The 14,088-nt window shown below is 37.8% G+C and overlaps 1 protein-coding gene across 2 annotated transcripts; it reads right to left on the bottom strand.

Moving 5' to 3' along the window:
- Positions 1-2,661: 2,661 nt before the first annotated feature.
- On the bottom strand, positions 2,662-10,066 carry spata6l (spermatogenesis associated 6-like). 2 transcript variants are annotated; one of them, XM_026298565.1, is made up of 13 exons: positions 9,947-10,066; positions 9,330-9,467; positions 9,004-9,052; positions 8,480-8,521; positions 8,205-8,329; positions 7,621-7,713; positions 6,629-6,895; positions 4,739-4,838; positions 4,503-4,549; positions 3,865-3,977; positions 3,603-3,684; positions 3,388-3,467; positions 2,662-2,974 (listed from the first exon to the last, which is right to left on the bottom strand). In XM_026298565.1, the coding sequence occupies exons 1-12, from the start codon at positions 9,992-9,994 to the stop codon at positions 3,411-3,413; spliced, it is 1,161 nt and encodes a 386-aa protein (XP_026154350.1). In that variant the 5' UTR covers positions 9,995-10,066; the 3' UTR covers positions 2,662-2,974; positions 3,388-3,410. The 2 variants fall into 2 exon arrangements, with proteins under 2 accessions (XP_026154350.1, XP_026154351.1); XM_026298566.1 differs by having other exon boundaries at positions 2,703-2,792.
- Positions 10,067-14,088: the final 4,022 nt, after the last annotated feature.

Here is a 14,088-nt window from a genome sequence, read left to right as displayed (position 1 = left end):
TTTAAATCCAGTCTTTCCAGTGCTGGTTCTGTGACCACTGGGCACAGTGGTCTAGGTTGAAGTAAATGGTCTTCAAGTCAGAGTCAAATATCTTCCTAGTCTTCTGGTAGTAAACAAAGGTTTCCTTGCACAACAGTCCAGTGACACTCATGTTATTCATGACTAGTGCTGGTACGAACAACAAGAAAAACAGACTTAGCAGATCTACATGATTTGTACATCTTCAAATGACACTGTCTCAACATGAGCTTGTCTCTTATAACAAGATACTTAAAAGCGTCTACTTGGTAGTTTGTCTCTCCGAAACTGCCAGAGTAGTTTATGGCACAGTCACATTGTACAATGTGTTACATCGAAAAACAAGAAGTCTTTGATTTCCAGCATGAAAAATAAACATTTGAAGAAATACTGAAATTTCCTTTTGCTTGGTGTAAAACCAAGCAATTTCCTTTGTGGATCAACAAGTCTAATTCTAAACAAGCATCAGCTAATTTGTCAGTATGTTACAATGTTAGTAGTTATCTAGCATAGACAATTTAAATACTATGTTATATCTTTCAGCTTTACCTGTAACCAAAATTCACACAGATTCTTTCATAGATCTATGGTCATGGAGTGTTTGAATGATTAACATTTTCAGATTAATACCAGTGTTTACAGTGTACTGTCAGGTTTACTGTGATTCCATGTGGCCATAACAAATTTTCCATTCTTCTGTCTTACTGTACTTGGACTTTCAGCTGAAGGCTCACCCCATTACTTTTGTCCAACAGTTCTAAATCCATTTTGCCTAGAATACAGCTCTAGTTTAATTGTCTCAGTTGTTGTCCCTACACTGCCAGAAGGGCCACATTGGAAATGAGACATGGGTGAATGAAGATGCTTGTATGCATTTCTATACTGATCAGAGCTGATTGCAGATAAACTCTTGTAAATCAGGCTGTATTGTATATTTCAAAAGCACACTATAATGGCATCAAACCAACCCCTGAAACAAAATGTACAACATTATGTGTAACTGCAAACTAATAAAAGAAAGTTGCTCATTTTTGCAGATTTTGTTGTCTTCATTTATATCCCATGTGATAAGAATGATAATAAGATTGTTAGGTAGGGAAAGTACTTTTGTGCATCCCTAAATAAAGTAGATTTTACATGTTGATGTTGTCATAGTACCGCTGGCTTAAGTTGCACATTGTAGCTTTAACGTTACACCTCGTGTAATTAAGCAAAACTAGCGGACTATCGCTTGCTACACCACCAGTTCCATGCCAACACAAAACATTAACAATCTGCTGCCAGTGCTCCATATAAAATGGTGTGACTACAGTTGAACTTAATCGCACATGTTTGCACAGACTGGATGCAGTTTTTGTAAAGAGCTCGCTCCACATTTTTGGGCAAAAAAAGCATACACCACTATAATGAAACTATCACTTTTTTTGGCGTTGAAGCTGAAGTGGTCTCTTAAATGTGGCCTAAAATTGTCTTCATATTTAACTTCAGTCTCAGCAAGAACATAGATTCTTTTATGTCTGCATTTAGATCGCGCATGTCCATGGTTTTTTAAGGTAACACAAGCCCTAATCTTAAACACCAGGTCTGGTTATGGCACAGTAAAATACCTCAACATAAACTTAAGTAAATGTTAAATTATAGTTTTTAAAAATAATTTCAAAAGTATAAGTACATAAAAATTACTTCAATAGAGTAACAAGAGTAAATGTAATTCATCCCTGGAAACCTCTGCTAACAAGTTATCAAAACCATCTCATTTAATAGCATGGACATTTGTTCAGCCTGTCCCTATACCTGATAGTTACAGTAGCTAACACAAAGCTAGCTGTCTGTAAATATGTCCAGCCTAGTTAAGAAGCACATACCACAGGAGTAGATGATTTAGTACTTTATCTGTATTGAAACTGTCTATTAAAATGAAGATTAGTGCTTGATTTAATTAAAGCTAGCATAGCTGTACGTATAGCTGCATACCTATTTTTTAACCCACATAATCACAACTTTGGTCTTGTGCTTCATGTCTTTTAATAACCTTGCTCAACAATAATACACAATAAAACTCTAATTGAAATTATTTTCTATTGTATATAAAAAATATTTTTATCAAACACATATAGTACAGACATCTACAATATAGTCTGGTGGTTCTATGTAGACTCTTATGGAGGAGGTGCAGATTCAGCCTACCACGTTCACCATCTTGCAGACACTTATAACAGCCCCTCCTAATTTGAAACTCTCTAATATTTGTAGAATTATTGAAAGACTTTTGTTAGAACCAACCAAGCAAACCACTAATAAATCTGCACTGTTACTTGCTTGTTACACCAAAATAGAATTCTGTTTCAGCAGCCATTCTACAATAGATCACAATGTTCCTGACAGAGCTGGTTCTTAATGCCCCAAACTATAGTGAGCAGCTATTTCTCTGATATATGGCAGGAGTTCTCACAGAGCTGCAATGCTATAGACACAATTTGCTTTTAATAGCCTTTGGGTGATTTACCTGAGGACTCGACAATGTCAGCTTGATAGATTAATGAAACAGAACAGGAGAGACTTTTGATGTCAAAATGTAGCGACTGCCTCCAGGCCATGTTCAAACTTCAACATTTATTTTCAATTGTAAAATGTTTCATTGCCAATCATTATTACAGGATGTGTGGACATTAATCATTCTACTACCCTGAAATACCTCTTTGTTAAACCTCCCACACGCATCAGGAAAGTCATGATATCTGAATACTTCACTGGCAAGATGAAGGTCCCTTTCCCTATAGGACAGAAAAAATAGATGTCTGACGTCACACACATAAAAACAACACAATACTGCTATGGTGGTTTGCAAAGATTGTCCTAACCTGGCATCCATAGTACAGCAGTTCTAAGTTCAGACAAATCAAGACAGGAGGGGTGATGCATGAGTTGGTTGTGAGTTTGTTTTAAAGTTACTGCCCTATAGAGGCCAAAAACATTAATGCATGTCTAAGATTACATAGTCTCTTATTATATTGACCTAAAACAAATATAAAACAACATGAGTCATATACATAGTTTACTTCCAAAATTTGGCAAACGTGTCTGAGGCTTTGATGATGTACCATTATGTATTCCTGCCGTAATCACAGTCATGAATTTATGTCATAGTATCAAATGGGGGAAAAATATCATTTTAAAAATTATTTTGGGGACTTTTTTACTGAGAGCTAACTATGTATGCACAAACAGGAAACAGAGAGAGAAAAACAGCGGTCTGTCAAATGAGATCCACAATCAAACAACTCAATCAATCTTTAACCACTAGGCCCACCAGGAAGTCCCAGCAGAGCAGTATTTTTAATGTGAAGATCCAGAGTAAGACAACTTCACCTTTCCAGAGCCTAGCCATGACATCATGGCGTGATGGATGTTTTGGCTAAAACCCTTTCTACCTCAGTGGCTGTGGCACCCTGAAACACAACAATCCTGTGTAAGAGAAAACCCCTCTGTTGTTTCTCATCGTTATATCATTCGTGATGCTGAGTTCATTCCTGCAACTAATGCTGCAGTATCTAATACTGAGTCTAATGCTTTATATTACTTACATAGACAAGCCGGCGTAAAGCTTTTGGTGTTGTAAGGAGCCCCTGAACACGCTCATGGACTTCTTCCCATTCCCTGTGAGAACTGGACAATCACAGTCAGCAACATACAGACACATACAGACACTTTATTTAAATTGGTTAAATCAAGAAAATACTTCATAACAGTGATTAGGGCTCAATATGCAGATGGATTTTACTACAAAAACCTGTCAGGCACATGATTATACCATGAATGTCAATATCACCTTGTGGAGAAACATACCTGTCATGCCTGGCCTGTTCTCTATAAGATCGCCACAATGATGAAGGGTTGGTACCACAATGGTAGTCAAAAGAGTCATTTGAGCTAGAATCATCTCCAGATGTTCTGCTAACCTACCAAGAAAATCAGATCTAAGTCAACACTTTGCATTCTTCAGATAACCACTTTGTGATTAGATAGATTAATTCTACTCTCTGATGTAGAATATTAAAGGTTCAATGTACATTTTTGTTATGTTTATACACCTTATTACAGAGAGAAAATCTGGCAAACTGATTGTACAGAAACTGACTGTACACAGTGCAGAAAGAAAGGTCCCTATTAAGATAAGGCAGATCATACAGTTACTTCATGAATGTGGTTGTATCGTGCTAACATTTGTCAGTTTCTATTATCACTACTTTTGACAGTCAGTTTGATATGCATTCAGCTTAGTGACAGCTCATACAGTGTACACTGAGAGCTTTGGGTGGAAAATGCATCACATCACAGTCTTTTTATGATTAGGTGATAAGTAACACCAAAATCCTGTACTGACATACAGATGTTCTCTGGAGTGAAGCTTTGTCCATACATAATGCTGTCATCTAATAAATAGATTTGCATGTGTCTAAGAACAGAAAATAAATGGTTCCTACCACACCATTGGGCAAAGATTTTCTTCTGCCAGCTGGGGAGAATCTCACTAAAACAGTAAAAGAAAGAAAGAGTTTGATATAACAGACAAGAATTTCTTTGGTGTCATGTCAACACAGCAGTATAACAATTACAGTACTTTTTTACAAGCATTTAAAATAGGTATTTGAGACTTTAAACTGTGTTTTATAGCAACAAAACAATTTTACAACTTTTTTACACATGCAAGGACTTTTACCTGTGGATGAAGACCTGGTCAAAGGTGAGGAGTAGTTTGTCAACAGTGCAGAGCGCTGCTGTGAGACGGATCCACTGGCTCTAGGCCATGAAGCCAGTGACTACACAGGGAATGAAGAAACAGTGAATAGACGTGCAGAACAAACTGCTACATGATTACTTTCTGTCCCAGTAAACAGGGCTGGATGATTTTTTTTTGCAAAAAAGAATGAGAAACCCATTCATAGCAGTTCAGAACAATAAATAAAATCCTGAAATTGGGGCAGAACGTGGTATCAGATAGCAATTCAGATTATAAAATGATTCCAATAAATTAGGTATTTTCATTTTAGAGTTGTTGAAATTGTTGACAATAATGTCAAATACATGACAAATCCCATAATCTCTGTTTGAGATCCAACCCATTAATTGGTGCTATTGATTTACAACAGAATAAAATGTATATCAACTTAAAACATATTTACAGATAAATTGAAATTACAAGCACTGAAACACCTCCTTGCTGTATACAATTCATTTATAAGTTTTGCTGCTGCAGCCATACTAGAGCCCATAGCTTACAGTGTATACTGAAATTACTTTGTAAAAGTCTCTACTGAGTCAGTGCTACTGTTAGTGGATTAGAAGAAATTTTAGTAAAAATTTCAGTGCTAAAATGCAAAAATAAATTCATAGGTGAACAACTTGGTTTGCAGCTTCTATTCCCACTTCACTCACTCTAATGATAATGTCTTTACAGGACAATCTCTTATGAAATAAAGGAAGAGTCATGCTATTATCTTGTAATTCCCACTTGTGGCCATAGTTACTTACGCTCAGTTGAAATTAATATTTATATTGCCCACTAAAATGTCACACTTACAACACTATTTAATCCATCTTTTTCAATAAGTCTAATAATCAGAAAGAGGTATTCATTAATTGCTGATAATGTCAGTGTCAAAAAGTTTGTAAATACACAAAAAACTGAAATAGCAAAGGTCTTAAATTAGACTTTTACTCAAGGTTCACTATATAACTCCTATTATTTCTCTTCATATTGAACATTAATGGTGCATGCTACCAGACACATTTGCAAGCATATAGCACTAACGGTTACATAGTTAACATGGAGCCTTTGGGATCCTTGGTCCAGGGCCTACTTTCAAGATCCATGACTTTACAAAGACAGCTTATGTTCCCTCCTATCATTTCTTGGTTATCATTCCTACAGATGATAACCACGTCATCACCCTGACTACTGAGTCATCACTTGAGCAACAGAGCAAACTCATGTATTGATGAAGACCATGAAAATTAGAAGTACTGGAAAAGGTTAGGTAGTGGACCATGAATTAAGATTATTTTGTTCAAAAATGAACATTCCTACCACAACCAAAGACACCTTCATTGCAGAAACTCAAATGTCTCACATAGAGGAATGGAAAATCCATGAAAATTTGGTTATTTTTGACATTGTCATGTATAAGAATGTCCATTCCACATTGTTCTTATACATCTTAAGACACAACGTAATGATTCCTACACAGATAGTTGTCATGTATTGATTGCATTACTGAATACCCCAACCTATACCAGGACAAATAGTGACTAAACCCTGAGCCTGGAAATAGCAAAAAAGTCAAGGGTTCATGATAAACAGAGGGCATATAAATGCTTCAGTATTCTCATTCCATATAGCCCATGGGTTAAAAGGGCAAATGTAGTTAAAACACTGTGTGAGGAAAGCAATCAAAATAATACTAAAAATCAAATTAAAGGTGCAAGTCAAAGGCCATTGCAGCAGAAATAAGTTTCCTGTTGAGATGCCCCTGATAGCTCTTCCCTGCCATCTGCTGGTTGGAAATGATGACCAATTGTTAGTGTTTTGAAAGATATGTTACGTGCTTACAGGTCGGGAGGAGCTTGTTTTGTCCTGGTCTGCCAGGCCAGGAGCTGCAGAGTCCACGGTGAGCTGGCCCAGAGACTGAGTGTTTTTGTCTCTCATTTGAGGCAGGGACTGGGATCTGGAACTATGTGACAGGGACCTGGGTGTCCTGTGTCTTTCTTTGTCCATCCTGTCACCTTGTCGCCTGCCTAGGGTCTGATGTTGTTTCCCCTGAGGAGAGGTGGTCTTGGGTTTGCTAGAGCGCTTCCTGTTCCTTTTTATTACTGGCCTCTGGAAACAAAAGAGTAAACTGGAAAATAGATGAAAATAGATAGAAAAATATCTACTTTCCAAACATAACACAATGTAAGCTGCTGGGCATTCTAGCTCCCTATGTTAAACCTTTTACTACAACTAAAGGTGTTATATTTGATTAAAATATAAAATTTTACATCTTACTTGTCCATCAGTGAGTTTGGTAAAGGTTATGTAAGCCTTTTCCTTATCTCGACTTGATTACTGCAGTACTGTGCTGTGTCAGAAGCAACTTTCATACCCTCCATCTGGCTGGCATTCATTTGCCAGGCTTCTACTGGAATCAAAAAGACTATACCCCACCTGTCACAATATCACTGCATTGGCTTCATATGGATTTTGGATTTTAAACTTGTATTCATTTGGTCAACAATTGCAGCAGCAGCAATGGAAGTGAGCCGCAGCTCTTGGAGTCAATAAAGCATTTTTACTCATTTGCCACAATTTGTGTCTGAATTACACTATTTGTTCTCTAGGTCCAAGTTCTCCAAATTCAAGTCTATGATTTGAACACAAAGATATGACACAGATATTTTAAGATTTGTTGTTACTTACCTTTACACATTTATATCATTATCTCTAACTTAATAGTCATGTTTTCACACATTTCACATTTCTTTAGTATCATGGTGAACAAGTATTAAATAAATAAATATCACATAAACATTCTGTAAAGATGAGCCACTTGGTGTAATCCTTACCATGGAAACATTGGGGTAAATATTGATCTCTGCATCAGCTGAGCACTCAATAATGCTTGTTTTAGTGGAAAATTCCAACCTTGGAGCGATACCCTGGGGAAGAAAGGAGATGAAACATCTGTACCATAATCACAAAACACTGCAAAAATTGCAGTTGGTTAACACTTAAAAAAATATTTCCGAGCTAACTTATTATGACAGGCTGTGGGCCAGAATGTGTTGGCTAAAAAAATTGGATAATGCCTGAAAAAAGAGAAAGCAGGTGTTCAGGCCATGTGCTTTCAACACTTTACTGGCCTATCCAACCCTGTCTTACAGAGGGCCACCACCAGCGCCCTGACTGGTGAAGGGCTGGGTGGAGCATAACAGAGCAGTGAAAGGGAGGGCAGAGTGGTCTGCTTTCAGATCTCTTGCTAGTGCTAATTTGATGTCCACAACTTGCATATTGTATATTAATGTCAAAAGGAATGTGTTAGGAATGTATTCATGTGAAAAAGCTACACAGCAAAGGGACCTTTAAGCCACATGCTGAAAATGTACGTTATTATATGCTTTAAGGTAAAGTAACCAAGGGTTGGACCTACTGGAAAGTGAGGCGCTCGGGTCATAAGAACCTCTTGGTCCACTCCAGAAAAGGAGGGAAGCAGTCTGGGCTCTGGGAACAAGAAATGTCGCGCATCTTCCTCAAAGCAGGCCAAAGTGTCCCCCGCTGTAAACACAAACACACTTCAGTTACACAACTACATCCATCCAAAGCCCTATTCATTCAAAGTATAATCTGCAAAGTAGAGCATCACTTACCCAGACCTGGAGTGAACACAGAATACAGAACATGAATATGAAAAATAAAATGTCTCACTTGGAGGGATCAGCTGCACCAGTTCAATTCTGACCGTCTCATCTAAAAACAAGAGACCTCAAGTTGAGACTGTTCTACGATATCATTAAAAGGTCAATCTTAATGCAACCAGGTTACACTGCAAATGGAAAAAAATCAATATCAGAACATAAAATCACTGTAATGTCTGAATACTCATATGTTTTATTTTAAATATGAAAGTTCATTCTTAATCTTGCAAACAGTAGCTTGAAAGAAGAAATCTTAACCATGATACTTACTGTATCCAGAGCTTTAGCTTGCACATAGCATCATCATCATCAGCAGAGGGAGTTTGTTCAGAGTCCATATTCATGGAGCCAAATTGCATCATTTAGGGCTTTCTTAGACCAGTTGAGCCACCTCCATGACAACTGAGCAAACTCCCTGTGCTGAGGGAGTTACTAAGATTTTGTTCAGAAAGACAACTTCCACATAATATTATCAATATATACACTATATAATAGAATACCTGAAAGGATTCTGCATATTTAAATATAACTTACACTCAAGCATTACAGTGATGTCTCCAGGGTCAAGTGCATGCCTGTAAATCTAAAGGGAAGTATTATTAAATTACATTTTTTATTTTCACTATATATAGTACACACACACACACACACACACACACATACATATGTCACATTTAGTTTAAAAATTACTGTGTAGGCTGATGTTTCAACAGAAAATGAGAATAACTACATTATCAGACTAGTAACACCGCAGTAACACATTTCATGTATTATGTTTCAGCTACTCTTCTAATTTGAATTACTTGCTTCATCACAGCTGTTTTTCTTCCATCTGGATGACACTGTAAGTAAAGACCTGCCTTTTCAAAGGTCATCTTCTCATAAAACAGCAGAGGAAATACAGCAGGGATGGCTTCAGACTGACGGTACTGGCCCAAGAAGCACATGCTGAGGTAGAGATCATCCTTGGCTGGCAGATGAACTCCCGGACAAGAAACCTGAGAAACAAAAATGAGTCCCTATGCATGCTAGGTATGTAGACTGAGAGCATGCCTAATATATACTGTGGAGGCACACATTAAAAGCTTTACATGCCATTTTAAATTCAATCTTCACTGCAGCCACTTTCCATATTAGTCCACAGTTATGCTGCTGGTGCCACATCACTGTCCTTTACACAACCCAAACGTATAGAATTCCCAAAAACAGTAAACGGAGCCTGGTTGTCTGTCTTAAGCCATTTTGAAACTGACATGAACAAACCTTTCATAGCTTGTCTTTAACTAACTACTGCGTAGGCCCCCTTCAGCTAAAAGCTTCAACCAGATGGAGTAAATATATAATTAATGCGTTCACTAGCCTACATACTGAATGGAGTTACGTTAAGGCTTCAGACAGAACTGGCAACCCAGTGTGCAGTAGAACCAATACGGTCACATTATGGCAGTTTAGGGATTAGTCAGAAAATGACACTTACCGCTCTGAACTTCACTTCAACCACCACTTTCAACGCTTTTCGAGACATCTGACGCTACTCTGAAAAGAGCTAACGCTAACGGTAACGTTAGGACGGAAGAAACCGAGGCTTAGCGTCCTTACCTTGTTACCATGGATACAACTTCCGGGATTAGTTGCTAGAACAACCGGGGGTGTGTCACTCCTATTCATAAATACCTTTAGCTGCCTGGCCTTGTGTTGTATGATGCATTACTAGAACATTTTATTTTCCTGTAGTGCCTCTGTTAAAATCAAGGGTTGTGTTTCCTGCCAGTGGCGTGACATGCTTGTGTTTTCACTGGGCTGGGTAGAGAAAGGTAAAAAAAAACTGAAGAAACTTTAAGACGTGTGGGCTCCAAAAAAACAAACCCTTAAAATCTCTTCAAAGGTCTCAGTACCCATTTGGACTTGTGGACACTCCTTAGGTTTTCTAACACAGCATTCTTTAGGTGCTCTGAATACCCTTAAAAATTAGACATATGAATGGAAAATGTAAGAGAAAGTAAAACAGGGTTGAGTAACATATGAACAATAGTTCCCTTACTATGGTCTCATTCTAAAAGTTTGTAACAGTTCCTGCTCTTTAATTGCACTCTCAAACTATTTCCTTGCCCCACTGGCCAATTTCAAACAGACATTTCCTTATTTCATTTAGGATGAGATTAAATTATCATGTTCCTCGAAGCACAGGTCGAGGTGGAAGAGTAGCTGCAATCTTCCACTCAAACTTATTATTAAACTTTCATCCTCAGAACAGTTATAACTCATTTGAGAGCCTCACTCTTAGTCTCTCACATCCAAACTGGAAAACACAAAAACCAGTTCTACTTGTCACTGTGTACCGTCCACCTGTCCCTTACTCAGAGTTTTTAAGACTCTGATGGGTACTTCCTGTACTTCATGTCTGATTTAGTGCTTAGTTCAGATAAAGTCATTATAGTGGGAGATTTTAACATTCATGTAGATGTTGAAAATAACAGCCTCAGCATTGCATTTAATTCTATATTAGATTCAATTGGTTTCATTCAAAATGTTAATAAACCCACCCACTGTTTCAATCACACCCTTGATCTTGTTCTGACCTATGGCATTGAAATTGAACATCTAATAGTTTTTCCCCCAAATCCTGTTTTGTCAGATCATTCTTTAATAACTTTTGAATTTAAAATGATGGATCATGCAGCGTCTGGAAGAAAATTCCACTACAGCAGATGTTTATCCAACAACGCTGTTAATAAATTTAAGAAAATGATTCCATCTTTATTTACATCTATGCCAAGTATAAACATAGTGGAGGGCAGCTGCTTCAATCCCACTCCCTACCAAATTGATCATGTTGTTGACAGCGCTGTAACCTCACTGCGTGAAATGCTTGATTCTGTAGCCCCTCTGAAAAAGAAGTTAGTGAATCAGAGAAGACTAGCCCCATGGTATAATTTACATATTCGTACCTTAAAGCAGGCATCGCGAAGGCTGGAAAGGAAGTGGCGTTCCACAAACTTAGAGGAAATTTTTCTAGCCTGGAAAAACAGTCTACTAACATATAAAAAAGCTCTCCGTAAAGCCAGAACTACATACTATTCATCACTAATAGAGGAAAATAAGAACAATCCCAGGTTTCTTTTCAGCACTGTAGCCAGGCTGACAAAAAGTCACAGCTCCGTTGAGCCCAGTGTTCCCTTAGCTCTCAGCAGTGATGAATTTATGAGTTTCTTTACAAATAAAATCACAACTATTAGAGATAAAATTCAGCAGATGCTTCCTATACCTGCAATAAATGAATCTTCTACTACAGTAGCTCTTGAATCATCTGTAGGACCTCAGTTATGTTTAGACTGCTTCTCTCCCATAGATCTCTCTGAATTTACATCAGTAGTTGCTTCATCGAAATCATCAACGTGTCTCTTGGACCCCACCCCGACTAGACTGCTTAAAGGCACCCTGCCATTAATGAACTCATCTTTATTGGACTTGGTAAATTTATCTCTAGTATCAGGCTACGTACCACAGGCCTTTAAGACTGCAGTAATCAAACCTTTACTCAAAAAGCCTAGTCTTGATCCAGGAGTCTTGGCTAATTATAGACCAATATCCAACCTGCCATTTATTTCTAAAATCCTAGAAAAAGCTGTTGCTAAGCAGCTATCAGATCACTTACACAGGAATGAACTATTTGAAGATTTTCAATCAGGATTTAGAGCACATCATAGTACAGAAACAGCACTTTTGAAAGTTACCAACGATCTTCTCTTAGCCTCAGATAATGGACTTGTTTCAATACTTGTCCTCCTAGACCTTAGTGCTGCATTCAACACCATTGACCACAACATCTTATTACAGAGACTGGAGCATGTGATTGGTATCAGAGGAACAGCGTTAAAGTGGTTCCAATCCTATTTATCAGACAGATTCCAGTTTGTTCATGTCCATGATGAACCTTCCACATGAACAAAACTTAGTTATGGAGTTCCACAAGGCTCCGTGCTAGGACCGATTCTGTTCACCCTGTACATGCTTCCTTTAGGATATGTCATTAGGAAGCACTCTATTAATTACCACTGCTATGCAGATGACACTCAGTTATATCTATCTATTAAACCTGTTAACACAAACCAGTTAACCAGACTTCAAGCCTGTCTAACTGACATAAAGGCCTGGATGACCAGTAACTTTTTACTTTTAAACTCAGAGAAAACAGAAGTCATTATATTTGGGCCAAAAAATCTCAGAAATAACTTTTCTCAAATTATAGCTTCTCTAGATGGCATAACCCTGGCCTCTAGCACTACTGTAAAAAACCTTGGAGTTATTTTTGACCAGGACATGTCCTTTAACTCACACATAAAACAAATCTCTAGAACTGTATTCTTTCACCTGCACAACATTTCCAAAATTAGGAGCTTCCTGTCTCAAAATGATGCAGAAAAACTAGTCCATGCATTTGTTACCTCAAGGCTAGATTACTGTAACTCATTACTATCTGGATGTCCCAATATCTCCATAAAATACCTACAATTAATCCAGAATGCCGCAGCCAGAGTCCTGACAGGAACTAGCAAGAGAGATCATATTTCTCCTATATTGGCTTCTCTTCATTGGCTCCCTGTAAAACATAGAATAGAATTTAAAATCCTTCTTCTCACATACAAAGCCCTTCATAATCAAGCTCCTTCATACCTTAAAGACCTCATAGTACCATATTATCCCAATAGACCACTTCGCTCTCAGAGTGCAGGTCTACTTGTGGTTCCCAGAGTTTCCAGAAGCAGACTGGGAGGCAGAGCCTTTAGTTATCAAGCTCCTCTCCTGTGGAACCAGCTGCCAGCCTGGGTTCAGGAGGCAGACACTCTGTACTTTTAAGGCTTGACTTAAAACCTTCCTCTTTGACAAAGCATATAGTTAGGGCTGGCTTCAACCCTGAACCATCCCTTAGTTATGCTGCTATAGGCATAGACTGCCCGAGGACCATCGGTGCACTGAGCTCCCCTACTGCAGTTACTGGTCCCACCAACCTGCAGTGTCTGTTGTTTATTGTTGTTGTTCTTTTCTCTCTGCTCTATCCACTCACCCCAACCGGTCGAGGCAGATGGCCGCCCAAACTGAGCCCGGTTCTGCTGGAGGTTTTTTCTTCCGTTAAAGGGAGTTTTTTCCTCTCCACTGTCGCCAAGTGCTTGCTCATAAGGGAATTGTTGGGTTTTTAGTTTTAGTTTTTGTAAAGTGCCTTGAGATGATTTGTATTGTGATTTGGCGCTATACAAATAAAATTGAATTGAATTGAATTGAATTACCCTCACATATGCTAATATCAAATGATCAGTGCATAACACATAGCTCTCCATCTTCTTCTCTCAAACATTTCCTAATAATCCAAGAATTGTAGAGTCAGAATCAAACATGTTCAAGACACGTTTTAAAGCCTTTCTTTTAAATGAGTTGATATGGCACATTTGACAGCTTAGATTTCACATTAAAAAAAAAAAAAAAAAAAAAACACTTCTTCCTTGTGCCAAACACATATATATATATATATACACACATATACACAGTCCAACTAAGCCACACAGTGGTCTACAAAACCTTTCAATAAATATCTAGTATTTAAAAAAAAAAAAAAAAAAAAAA

This window comes from Mastacembelus armatus, chromosome 18, assembly GCF_900324485.2.
Source record: "Mastacembelus armatus chromosome 18, fMasArm1.2, whole genome shotgun sequence".
Classification (NCBI taxonomy): domain Eukaryota; kingdom Metazoa; phylum Chordata; class Actinopteri; order Synbranchiformes; family Mastacembelidae; genus Mastacembelus; species Mastacembelus armatus.
The sequence above is the reverse complement of the archived record's forward strand: the minus strand, read 5'-3'. Positions and strand labels throughout refer to the sequence as shown.